The following is a 13,399-nucleotide window of genomic DNA, read 5'->3' on the forward strand; positions in this document are numbered from 1 at the left end:
GCCTGGAAGACTGGAGCACACACACACACTCCAGACACACATACATACAAATATGCACACACACACTCACACACACATGATACACTGGAGTGAGACTGGGGAGGGGAACAGACTGGTGTTACTGTATTTGTGGAGGGGGGAGAGAGGAAGGGGGAGGGGAGAGTGGAGGTGGGTGGTCCATTTGTGGACTCTTCTCGTGGCAGATTCCTCACCTCTAAAGGTTTATGGTCATGATGACCTGTAAAAACATCAACTTCTCAATCACACATGCTGTCTCTCACACACACACACACACACACACACATCAGGCTTCCTGTTTGACTTCCTGCAGAGAGAGAGAGAGGTCCAGACTGACAGGAAGTCAGGACAATAGCATTACCATGTCTGACTCGCAAGCTGCTTGTTACTGGGACCACACACACACACACATACGTACACACACACACACACAAAGGCATACACACACATACATACACACACACACATACATACATACATACATACACACACACAGGCATACACACACACAGGCATACACACACACAGGCACACGGGCATACACACTATAACTGTACCTCACCGTATAAAACCACAAACTGACCCCACAGGAACACTTCCCTCAGCTTCTGATGACTGTGATGTCATCATGTCTGTGATGTCATCATGTCTCCTCTTCAGCCCCTCTTTACACTCGCACATTTACATTTAGTCATTTAGCAGACGCTCTTATCCAGATCGAATTAAAGTAAGTACAGGGACATTCTCCCCGAGGCAAGTAGGGTGAAGTGCCTTACCTAAGGACGCAACGTCATTCGAACCAACCAGCAACCTTCTGATTACTAGCCCGATTCCCTAATCGCTCAGCCACCTGACTCCACTGCCAGGGTCTGTTGGCAGTGTCAGCTGTGTGTCTCTTGTGTGTGTCTGTGTTTCTGTGTGTGTGTGTGTGTGTGTGTGTGTGTGCCTCTTGTGTGGAGTGGAGAATGATTATGGAAATATCAGGTCTTCCAGTGGACCCTCAGGAGGAATGGAGGGAGGGAGGGAGGGAGGTAGGGAGGGAGGGACCCTCAAACGGGTGTGTGAGGGAGATAAGAAGGGATGAGATGTGTTGGAGAGAGATAGAGGAGGGGAGGAGGAGGAGGGGAGGAGGAGAAGCAATTGGACATAGAAAGAGAGCGTTATATTTTGGAGGAGGAGGAGGTGTAAGGTGAGAGAAAAAGAAAGGAGAGAGAGAGGCATAGAAGAGAGACAGAAGAAGGTGGGGTTACACCTAGGGCCATCATGTTTTCACCTCCTCTTCTCCCTCTCCTCCTCTCCACCTCCTCTCCTCTCATTCTTCTCTTGTCATCTGTCTGAAAGGCCTGATTCTTTCTATTCTGCTTGGAGAAGGGGGAGGTGAGTGTGTGTGTGTTTTAAAGGGTATTGTGCGCCCCTTAGAGAGATGGAGAAGGTCAATACCCAACCCTCTGCACTCTTTCTTACACACACACACACATCACTCACACACACACTCATTCACTCTCACACACTCAATCACACATTCACACACACTCACACACACACATACACACACACACACTTTACAGTTTCTGCTACTCCCTACTCACATATTACTGGAAAGATTGTCTTCCTAAAATTCCTTCGTTTTTGATTGAATTATTCTATTACAGTAGATGAGAATAGAGTACAGTAAAATATAGACTACAGTCAGTGTTGATTTGATGAGTGAATCACATACAGATATAAACTTGATTTCTGCTGGTTACCTTGGTAACCCATCAAAAGTGGCATACACTTTGCGCAAGTGAGTGTGTGTGTGTGTGTGTAAGTTAGTGTGTGTGTGTTTGGCTGTTGTGATGAATACGGAGCATTCCTGTCCAATGTTTTTCCTCTCCTCTGGCGCCACCTGCTGGTGGATATTATCCTGCTGGTGGATATTATCCTGCTGGTGTCTGGTAGCTGAGATGTGGTTACTTTACACTGTGTCTGGTAAATACAGACCGTTCCTTGAGTATGAAAACTGAAACTGGGAGTGGTTAGGGAATCGGCTATTAATCAGAAGGTTGCCGGTTCGATTTCCGGCCATGCAAAAAGACGTTGTGTCCTTGGGCAAGGCACTTCACCCTTCTTGCTTCGGGGGAATGTTCCTGTACCTACTGTAAGTCGCTCTGGATAAGAGCGTCTGCTAAATGACTAAATGTAATGAAACGGTTAGAACTCATAGGTGCTGATCCCAGGGCATCTTGTAAAGAGCTGTACTGATAAATACTGAATGGGTGTGTAAATGAAGATGTAATGGGTGTGTAACTGTGATGTGATGATGTGTAACAGTGCTGTGGAATGTGATGATGTATAACAGTGCTGTGGGACTGTTATGATGTCGTATGATGGTGTGATGTGCCTGTGTTGTGTCCACAGGCCCAGAAGAATGAGCGTGAGTCCATCAGACAGAAGCTGGCCCTGGGGAGCTTCTTCGACGAGGGACCAGGCCTCTACACCAGCTGCAACAAGAGTGGCAAGCCTAGCCTGTCTTCACGGTGGGGAGAGGGAGAGAGTGTGTGGGGGGGGGGGGGGGGTAGTGTGTGTGTGGGGAGGTTACCATTAGCTGGTAAAAATCTGGAAGGTTTACTGGTAAAATGTGTGTGTGTGTGTTTCTCAGAATGTCTCTTGGTGACCTGTATTTCTAGAAAGTTGAAGCTGTCAGAGGATGACTGTTAGCTGGTAAAATCAGGAACGTTTACTGGTAACATGTTTACTAATGAAACTTTGTTCTTGGGGAACTTCACCAACCATCCTTCCCATGATCCTCTGTTCCTGGTGTGTGGAGCCTTTCAGAACAGGCACAGAAGTTATGCTCAACACAGAGCCTTCTCCCTCTCACTTCCCTAAACACACATACACACACACACACACACACACACACACACTCACACACACACACACATACACACACACACACACACATACACACACAATCACCTATCTGTGTAATGACGACACTGAATAAGCAGATTATTGATCCCAGAGTGGTTTGGTCCAGATGTTCTCAAGCGGACTCCCCTCCAGGGTCCTCCCGGGTCGATCCATGTCTCAGGACACGTGGGTGCAGCGAGGGGGGGATCACAAACACAGGGCCTTGTTAAGGCTCTTACTGGTCTGGTCTCAGAGGCCTGGGGAGAGCTTGTATGAAGGTACATCCTTTTTTCTCATCTTCTAACCTTCCTCCCTCTCTCTCTCTCTCTCTCTCTCATCTCTCTCTCTCTCTCTCTCTCTCTCTCTCTCTCATCTCTCTCTCTCTCTCTCTCTCTCTCTCTCTCTCTCTCTCTCTCCAGACTCCAGAGTGGGATGAACCTGCAGATCTGTTTTGTCAACGACAGCAGCAGTGACAAGGACAGCGATGCAGACGACAGCAAGACAGAGACGAGTCTGGACACACCCCTGTCCCCCATGGTAACACACACACCACACCACAACCACACACAACACAACACACCACACACACACATACAACGCACACATTTGTCACAAAAGTGGGGGAAACCCATGTCAGAATGAGAGCAGATTGTAGCAGAGTTATTGTAGAAACAGTCATTCTGTTGACCTAGAGATCAGTGGGAGAGCTACCTTAAGATGATTCACACAGAGACTAAAGAGAACAAGTTATTTACCATGAATCCCTGCACCTACTCGTAATAAGTGTCTGTCTGTGTGTTTGTGTGGGCCTCAGTTTTCGGGCCCAGTAGCTAACGTTAGCTAACATACAGTTAGCAAATGAGAAGTGAGAATGAGAAGACTTGAGTTGGTCACGCATGAACTAGCTCACTGTGGAACTGACATGAACTAGCTCACTGTGGAACCGACAGCCAGACAGTTAACAGAGAGGGGGAGGGAGGGAGAGAGAGAGAAGAAGAGAGCAGGAGAGAGTAGTGACCCTGAGTCTACAGACCTCAGAACCTCCGATGAGAGATTGTGTGAAAACCTAACCTAACTGCCCTCTCCCCCCCTCTCTTCTCTCTCTCTTCTCCCTCGCTCTTCTCTCTCTTCTCTCTCTCCTCCTTTCTTCTCCCTCTCTTCTCTCTCTCTTCTCCCTCGCTCTTCTCTCTCTTCTCTCTCTTCTCTCTCTCCTCCTTTCTTATCCCTCTCTTCTCCCTCACTTCTCCCTCTCTCCTCCTCTCTCCTCCCCCAGTCCAAGCAGAGCTCCTCATACTCGGACAGAGACACCACAGAAGAAGACAGTGAGTCTCTGGAGGACCTGGACTTCCTGAGCCGACAGAAGAAGCTGCAGGCGGAGGCTAAGCTGGCGCTGGCGATGCTAAGCCCATGGCCAAGATGCAGGTGGAGGTGGAGAAGCAGAACCGCAAGAAATCCCCTGTGGCTGATCTGGTGAGTACTGCAGTAGTACTGTAGTATAACTAATACTATACTCATATCAGTACTGCAGCAGGAACTCCTCCTCACCTCTTCCTTCTCCTCTTCATCTCTCTCCTCCTCTCCTCTGTTAAGGAGCTGTCAGCGTCTTCTTATTTCATAAGAGCTTCATGTTCATAAGTATTTTAAACGTTGTCGACTGGCTTGTCTTCATCACACACACATTGCTATACACACACACACACAGACTCTTTATCTATTTAGTGAGGAGTGGGTGGCTTCTATAATTCATATCCCAGAAGGCCTCCGAGGGGTTTGGGCGTGTCTCTGTGTTCACCAGTCAGGAGAGATCTCGTCTGAGTGCTGTGACATCATCACCCCGAGCTTTAACTTCTGACCCTGCTCGAGCTGCTTGGCTAATGAGGAAGTTCAGGTCATGTCAGGAGTTAGCAGTTAGCCTGTAGCAGGAGTTAGCAGTTAGCCTGTAGCAGATGCCTGGGGCAGGGGGGTCAAATCTCCTGAACTGGAGTCTGTCGGTGTAGTGTAGCAGCTATGTTGGAGATGTCTGTTTGTTCTTGCTCCAATCACACTTATCTGACCTGATTCAGCACTCGTTACCTGATCAACCGGCTCATTATTAGAATCAGGTGTGCTGGATTGGAGTAGGAGGGAAACCTACAGGCAGGTAGCTCTCCAGGAGCAGGGATGGAGATGCTAACAGTGATGTGAATAGCATAGATGCTAACAGTGATGTGAATAGCATAGATGCTAACAGTGATGTGAATAGCATAAATGCTAACAGTGATGTGAATTGCATAGATGCTAACAGTGATGTGAATTGCACATAGATGCTAACAGTGATGTGAATAGCATAGATGCTAACAGTGATGTGAATAGCATAAATGCTAACAGTGATGTGAATTGCATAGATGCTAACAGTGATGTGAATTGCATAGATGCTAACAGTGATGTGAATAGCATAGATGCTAACAGTGATGTGAATAGCATAAATGCTAACAGTGATGTGAATAGCAAAGATGCTAACAGTGATGTGAATAGCATAGATGCTAACAGTGATGTGAATAGCATAAATGCTAACAGTGATGTGAATAGCATAAATTCACTTTCACTTTCTCTCAGATTTTTTTTTCTTTCACCTAGTCAGCCTTCCCCTGTCAGCACACCTCTTTCTCTCTCTCTCTCTCTCTCTCTCTCTCTCTCTCTCTCTCTCTCTCTCTCTCTCTCTCTCTCTCTCACCCACCAACTCTCTTTCTCTCTCTCACCCACCAACTCTCTCTCGCCCCCCCTTCTTTCTCTCTGTCACCGTAATGACATAGAGGAAGTGATGACATAGAGGAAGTGTTGACATGGGACCAGTCACAGCACTATCAGAGTGAAAGATGGAGAGGGAGGAGGTAAGGTGAAAGAGAAACTGACATCCCCCACAAAGACCTCCAGAGAGAGAGAGAGAGAGACAGAGAGAGAGAGAGAGAGAGAGAGAGAGAGAGTGTGATGATGGAGGAGAAACATCCACTCTGAGAGAGACAGAGAGAGAGAGAGATGAGGGAGGAGAGGGATTGAGTTAGTTTTCCAGAGAGGTTAGCTGGTTAAAAGAGGGGAAACTGTTGTCTTCTGCAAATGGTAGAATTCCCATAATGCTTTGTGGTTGATCAACGTGGTGTCTCATGTGGCGTTATCAAAGAGCCGAGTGTAGAAAGAGAGAGGGGAGGGATAGAGAGGGGAAAGAGAGCGAGAGAGAGAGAATGAAAGAGGGAGAAAGGGAGGAGGAGAGAGTGAAGGGGAGAGAGAGAGAGAGAGAGAGAGAGAGAGAGAGAGAGAGAGCGAGAGAGAGAGAGAGGGAGGGGACTGGAGTGAAACTGGAGGGTGAAACATTGGTTACTGGAGGAGGTAGAAACTGCAGGTTCATCACAGATACAAGAAGAAGAACTTTGTTTTCAAGCTACAGATCTGGTGGTCTGTCACTACACTTGTTCTGGTCACTGCCCCCTGCTGGACACACTGGGGAATTACACACACAGCTCCCACACTTACATTACTCACACAAGGAACGGCTGTTGATATTGGAGGATTAACGTGTGTGTGTGCGGTGGGCGTGTGTGTGTGTGTGTGTCTCCACAGCTGCCCCACATGCCCCACATCAGTGAGAGTCTGATGAAGAGGAGTTTGAAGCAGGCGGACCTAAGGGACATGTCCCTGGGGCAGCTGCAGGTCATAGTCAACGACCTGCACTCTCAGATAGAAGGTGAGTCTCACACACATGCACACACACACACACCAGTTCCTGTAATGTTCCTCTAACCTTCCTCTCCTGTTTCTCTGCTGTTCCTCTCCTGTTTCTCTGCTGTTCCTCTGCTGTTCCTCTCCTGTTCCTCTCCTGTTCCTCTGCTGTTCCTCTCCTGTTCCTCTCCTGTTCCTCTGCTGTTCCTCTCCTGTTCCTCTCCTGTTCCTCTGCTGTTCCTCTGCTGTTCCTCTCCTGTTCCTCTCCTGCAGCTCTGAATGAGGAGCTGGTTCAGCTGCTGCTGCTCCGTGACGAGCTGCACATGGAGCAGGACGCCATGCTGGTGGATATAGAGGACCTGACCAGGTACACACACACACCTGACCAGGTACACACACACCTGACCAGGTACACACACACACTTGACCAGGTACACACACACACCTGACCAGGTACACACACACACCTGACCAGGTACACACACACCTGACCAGGTACACACACCTGACCAGGTACACACACCCACCTGACCAGGTACACACACACCTGACCAGGTACACACACACACTTGACCAGGTACACACACACACACCTGGCCAGGTACACACACACCTGGCCAGGTACACACACACACTTGACCAGGTAGACACACACCTGACCAGGTACACACACACACTTGACCAGGTACACATATAGGACATATAAGATCTTATCAGGTGGAGGCACCAAAATTCTGTCTGCTGTCTAGGATCAAAATAAACACATTAGTAATGACTTATTTATTACTGTATATTTAACTACTGTATTACTGTTAATAACTACTGTTATAGATCCAAACATCTGTTAAATAAACACATTCATTATGAACAGATATTATTTATTACATGGTATTACGTTTATTTTATAGTATAAAAGTATTAAAAACATTTAGCAGACTCTTTTATCCAAAATGTCTAACAGGGGAGATTTTCTGTAACCACTGAGCTCTGTGTGCTCCTCTGGATGTTGACGTGTTTAACGGACGATGTCTCCTGTGTCCTGCAGGCATGCTGAGAGCCAGCAGAAACACATGGCAGAGAAGACTCCTTCTAAATGAGATGCCTACCTCCCTCCCTCCCCATATCTCCCTCGCCCCTCCCTCCCCCTACCTTCCTCCCCCCTCCCTCCTCCCTCCCTCCCCCCTACCTCCCTCCCTTCCCTCCCTCCTTCCTCCCTCCTCCTCCCCCACCTCCACCTCTGCCTTGCATCGACTCATGTCTATGACTGCCTCCCCCCCTCACACACACACACACCCTCCACACACACACAAACACCCTCCACACACACACACACCCTCCACACACACACAAACCCTCCACACACACACACCCTCCACACACACACACACCCTCCACACACACACACCCTCCACACACACACACACACCCCCTCCCCCCCCACACACACACACCCTCCACACACACACACCCTCCACACACACCCCCCCCCCCCCCCCACACACACACACACACCCCCCCCCCACACACACACACACACCCTCCACACACACACATCCAGCACCATGCCCGCAGCAGCCCAGAGGAAGGCCAACCTTTCATTTGCTTCTGTGCTTGTTCCCCATGCTGAGGATGGAAGATCACTTCCTGCTTCCTGGGAGAAGAGGAAGGTGATTGTGTGTTGTCATGGATACTGTTCCCAGCTTCCTGTGCAGATGGGCCTTGCTTCGCTAGTCTCTATTTTTTACTTTCTACATTCGCCACTAAATTATAATTGTCAAATACAAAAACCATGGAAAAAAATTAAAATAAATAATAGTGAGAAATTATTAGAAAGTCAGTTATGATAAAAAAAAGAAGAAAATAAATAATGTTGTGTTAAAACTATGAAAACGAACCTCTTCAGAACATTTTTAAGTTGTAAAGTAATTTTAAAGTCGACCTCTTTTTACTCTGCACAAATGGTAGTTTTCAACTGAAGAAAAATGTTTATTTGAAGGTGCTAAAAGAGTGAGGACACCTGCCTGCCTGGTAGTGAGTCGCTTTGTTAATACGTTCACTGGAAATGCTCTTCAACATTTTGTGAATGTTGATTTTCTGACACAAGTCGTTTTAAATTAATAAGTGTGTTAATATCATTTTCATCCTATTGTATTCAGAATCTTTATTTGAGGGAAGAGATGTTTATGTACAGATATGTAAAATAAAAAAATAAACTTTGTTTCATATATGGTTGGTTTGTAGTGTTGTGTGTTCATCCTGTTGACCACTGAAGCTTCTAGTGAAACAAACTGTTCTTGTGGGGCAAACACAGTGTCTCACACACTCACATCTACACACACACACAAAGAGAGAGAGAAAGTCCATTCGACCATGTTATCAGTTTGGTGGTGATTGTTAGGTGCTTGCTGCCAGAGGTCAGTCCCCGTGGGGGGACTGGCCCGAGGTCTGCTCGGGCCAGTCCCCGTGTAGAGATGAGAACTCATTTTACTTGGAAAGCCTCTAAAGCGGGTCATATTTTTCTGACTCATTTTGGTCTTGACAATTTGGTAATTCCTTGAAAAGTATTTGACTGAAACATATAAACTGCATGAAGGAATTTGAAATGCAGTTCTTGACCCAGTGACAGAACTGAATCTTCCTTTTAAATAGTATTCATTTATCAAAAGCATTTATCAAAGGCGATATAGTGACAAATAGTGCATGCAGAATGTATAGCAGAAAATCTACATTTAATCATTTAGCAGACTCTCTTATCCAGAGCGACTTACAGTAAAATCTAAGATCAGAAGTGCATGGTTCAGACAATATTTCAGTGATATGTATGATGGAACGATCTGTGTTCCAGCGCTAAGCACATTATTTGGTTAATTGCGTGATTCACGAGTCATTATACGCGTCATTTAGACACGCACACACTATTTCGGTGTCCGAGAGCGTGTACAGTAAAGATAGACCGGGAGAGGCCTTGTACCCACTGGCGGGGAGATGTTGTGGTGTCGACTGAGAGCACCGGGGAGAGCAGGGAACTCCGCGCGTGCCGCAGCCACCGCAGTAGTATCAGGGATGGATTTCCTGCGAATACAACTGATAGTCATAGTGTTTGTGTGTGTGTGTGTGATATGTTTGGAAGTGTGATATGTTTGGCTGAGGCGCTCTGTGTACAGTAAATCTTAATTAGCTATTTGACAGTAAGTCAAAGTGACACGATTAGTCAAAAATAAAAAATTATATATATGAACAATGTGTCTGTTCTTTGTTCCGCATGAATGGTCACGATGTCACATACCCTGGCGCTTGACTCATCACACAACACGTCGGTCATTCTCTTCAAACCAACACAGAAAACATTTCACATTCGGACTTGCAGGTGTTTGTGTTGCCTAGCTTAATCACCTCATGCAGTTACGTTAATATTGTGATGAAATTATTAGTAACCTATTAATGTCTTATTGTTCATAATTATTCCATTTATATTTTAGATATAGTCACTGACATTTGGATTCAGAAGCAGCGCTTTGACGAGTGGGAAATAATTTTGTTTCACAAGACTTAATTTCATTAATTTATTATTCTTTTCTTTTTTTCTTTTCTTTTTTCTTTTTAGGGTTAGAAAGGCAGATTAACTACTGTCTGTCCAATCAAAACGCTAAAATGATAGTTTCATATCAAATCCCTCGAGCACTCTGAGGTAACTCTGTGCTGCTGGAGTAGGAATTCACATATGACGTTATGGTTTCCGTTTCGGTCGCGCTGCGCTTCGCGGTGCCGCTCCGCCGCGGGAAAGTCCTGTTTCACATGTGGTACAATATATATATGCCCTCCAATCTCGATAAAGGCAGAAGTTTACCGGACAGGCAGATATAACAATCTTGTCTTATCACAATCAAAATGACATTCAATCATTTGTGTAAGTAGACTACCTCTTTTCATTTGGTAAAAAGATTAATCAGATTATCAACTTCAACATGTTACTCATTTAACAGATGTTTTATCAGGAGCAGAAGTGTATATTTAGGGTTGTTGTTGTTAATTACATCTAAAGCCATGTTTTTCAACTCAACAATGAAACAACCGCAAATAGTGGTTTTAGGTCATCATTATTAGAAGTAGTATTGGGATGTTTTATTCATAACACATAGGCCTGTTTGTGGAGATGGGATTGCATGTATTAGACCATTGTTGACATTATTAATCATTGTTGTAATACAGAAAACTTCAGAAGTGTTTCCTTCTATGTGAGTCTAACACTCGATGATTGTGCATGCAGACACCACAGTGTTTTTGCTCGCGCTGTCCTTGAGCTTGTCCACCGGAATCCCGGTGCGCTCACCCCGGAGTCTTGATGCTGATAAATGTGCAGCTTTATCGTTGCTCTCCAAAACACTCCTGGAAAAAAACAAAGAACTGCTGAACAATAATAATGTGAGTTTATCCCCACTATCTATCCATCTATCTATCTCTCGGCTATATCTCGCGTGCGCTCTCTCTCTCTTTATCTCCATATATATATATATATATGTAAGCCTACATAAATATATGTGTGTGTAAATCCCTTTCCTAAAACCAATCACTTATTTAATTCCTCAGCCGTCTTTGTTCAGCGGGTTTAACTGCTTGAACCAGGCGCTGGAGATGAATAGCAACACCCAGACTGCGCTGGCCTGCTCGCCAACCACGGGACAGGTAACATTCAGATTCACCATGTATCCTCTGCCAACCGGTGAAACACGCGATATAGTTTCTGGTGTTCGTTTTCGATTTGTTTAAAAGACCATCGCTTACATTATGTGTTTACCGATGGACTGTTGCCCAAAACCACACTTATTATTTCGTATTATATCCGGGAGTACAACGGTACTTAGGAATGGTTCGCTTGACCCGATGTTAGTTTCCTCAAGGATCACAATGACTCTTGCTCAGAGACTTGTTGCTCTTGTGGTTAGTGGTAACTGATTTAAATTTGTTGTACTCGCTGTGATATATTGTTGTTATTATTGTTGCTTGTTTTTTTCCACAGGTACACTTGCACGTATAGCGGTTCATGTTGTTTAATTGTAACTTGTTTAACTACATGCTCTTATGGTTCTTCCCTTTGGCACTTACTTTGGTTGTTCACAATGTGTGCTTCATGTTTTGGCTACTCGCAATGTTTTGTGGCTATCTTGTTGTTATGATCAGTGACCTATGCACTTTGTAAAGCTCTCTCTTGGAAGTCGCTTTGGATAAAAGCGTCTGCTAAATGAATAAATGTAAATGTATTGTTTGACGTTTGTCCTCTCAGGGTAAAGTCTGCATGGGTGGACGGATCACATCATTCAACGAGGTAACGTTTGTTTTCCGTTATCTAAACGATAAATACACGCTTTAGAGTAGGCCTACAGTACTTTAATTCCCAATTGTTTTAAGCAGTTTATTACGGTAGCTTAACTTCCCAATAAGCTTGCCCTTGTTGTTTTTTTCCCGACAGAACGAGTGTCTGGGGAATATCACCATGGACCTGGGTCACTACTCCAGAGAGATGACGATCCTACAGGAGAAGAACTCCGACCTCCTTCATGTCCACCAGGACGCCCTGGCAGCTCTCAACACCATCCAGGAACTGCTGCAGGTATTACAGACTGATATTACATCAGAGAGAGAGAGAGAGAGAGAGAGAGAGAGAGAGAGAGAGAGAGAGAGAGAGAGAGAGAGAGGAGAGAGTGGGGGGAGGGAGAGAGTGGGGGGAGGGAGAGTGGGGGGAGAGAGAGAGAGAGAGAGAGAGAGAGAGAGAGAGAGAGAGAGAGAGAGAGAGAGAGGGAGGGAGAGTGGGGGGAGAGAGATAAGATCAAGGACTCATCATAACTAAAGATGGCAAAACACACATCCTTCACTCAAGTAGAAGTACAGATACTCATATTTAAAAAGACTTTAGTCAAAGTTGAAGTACTAACTACACTTTTTCAGTCAAGTTAAAGTAAAGAAGTGTGGCATACTTCAGTAAAAAGTAACCATTACTACTGTTGGACCTCACGTCATATTAATACATTAATACAAAAATACACTATTTTTGACACTATAGACACGCAGCGCATTCGCCAGGAATCCTTTTTGACACTGACAATTTCGAACATCTCCCTCATATGTTGTCATGGGCATCTGCGACTCTATAGGTTTTAAAACTGGGGGTGCAAAGGGGAGTGACATTGCTAAATTAATAGATCTTAAAATGTGAAATTAATCATTAGAGTTCAACAAATCATGATAGAATATACAACTCTGGAATCACTGAAACATTTCCCAAAATTATTTTAAATTAAAACTAAAGTAACAAGCCTGACTTGATAATGTAAGAAAAATAAATTTCATTTAGTCATTTAGCAGAGCTCTTATCCAAATGAGAGATATTTGTGTAAAAAATGTAAGGAGTGAAAGTAAAAAGTTGTCAGAAAAATGTATTGTGAAAAATCTACCAGAAAAAAATCTACTTAAGTACAGTAATAAAGTATTTGTACTTTGTTAATTCCCATCTCTGCAACAGTGTAACAACAGTGTAATTACAGTGTAATGATAGTAAAATAACAGTGTAACAACAGTGTAAAAACAGCGACACAATAACAGTGTAATAACAGTGTAATATTAATACCTGAAAAATCTACTTAAGTACAGTAACCAAGTATTTGTACTTCGTTACATCCCATAATGTTTTAATGATTCTTTCCTCCAAACAGAAACATCCACAAACCCCAAAGGAGCTCGTTGAGACGCCCATTCCAGTAAGTGGTTTCCTATTATATTACATATATACAAATAATCA

At 44.7% G+C, this 13,399-nt stretch overlaps 1 protein-coding gene across 1 annotated transcript; it reads left to right on the top strand.

Annotated features, from left to right (window-relative positions):
• Window positions 1–2,391: 2,391 nt before the first annotated feature.
• On the top strand, window positions 2,392–7,806 carry schip1 (schwannomin interacting protein 1; the record flags this gene model as incomplete). The annotated part of the gene is given in 7 exon segments (XM_062473538.1): window positions 2,392–2,537; window positions 3,333–3,450; window positions 4,187–4,310; window positions 4,313–4,383; window positions 6,508–6,631; window positions 6,880–6,973; window positions 7,652–7,806. Coding segments are annotated over 7 exon segments (729 nt in total), but the record flags the coding sequence as incomplete, so codon positions are not given.
• Window positions 7,807–13,399: the final 5,593 nt, after the last annotated feature.

Source organism: Osmerus eperlanus, chromosome 11 (assembly GCF_963692335.1).
Source record: "Osmerus eperlanus chromosome 11, fOsmEpe2.1, whole genome shotgun sequence".
NCBI lineage: Eukaryota > Metazoa > Chordata > Actinopteri > Osmeriformes > Osmeridae > Osmerus > Osmerus eperlanus.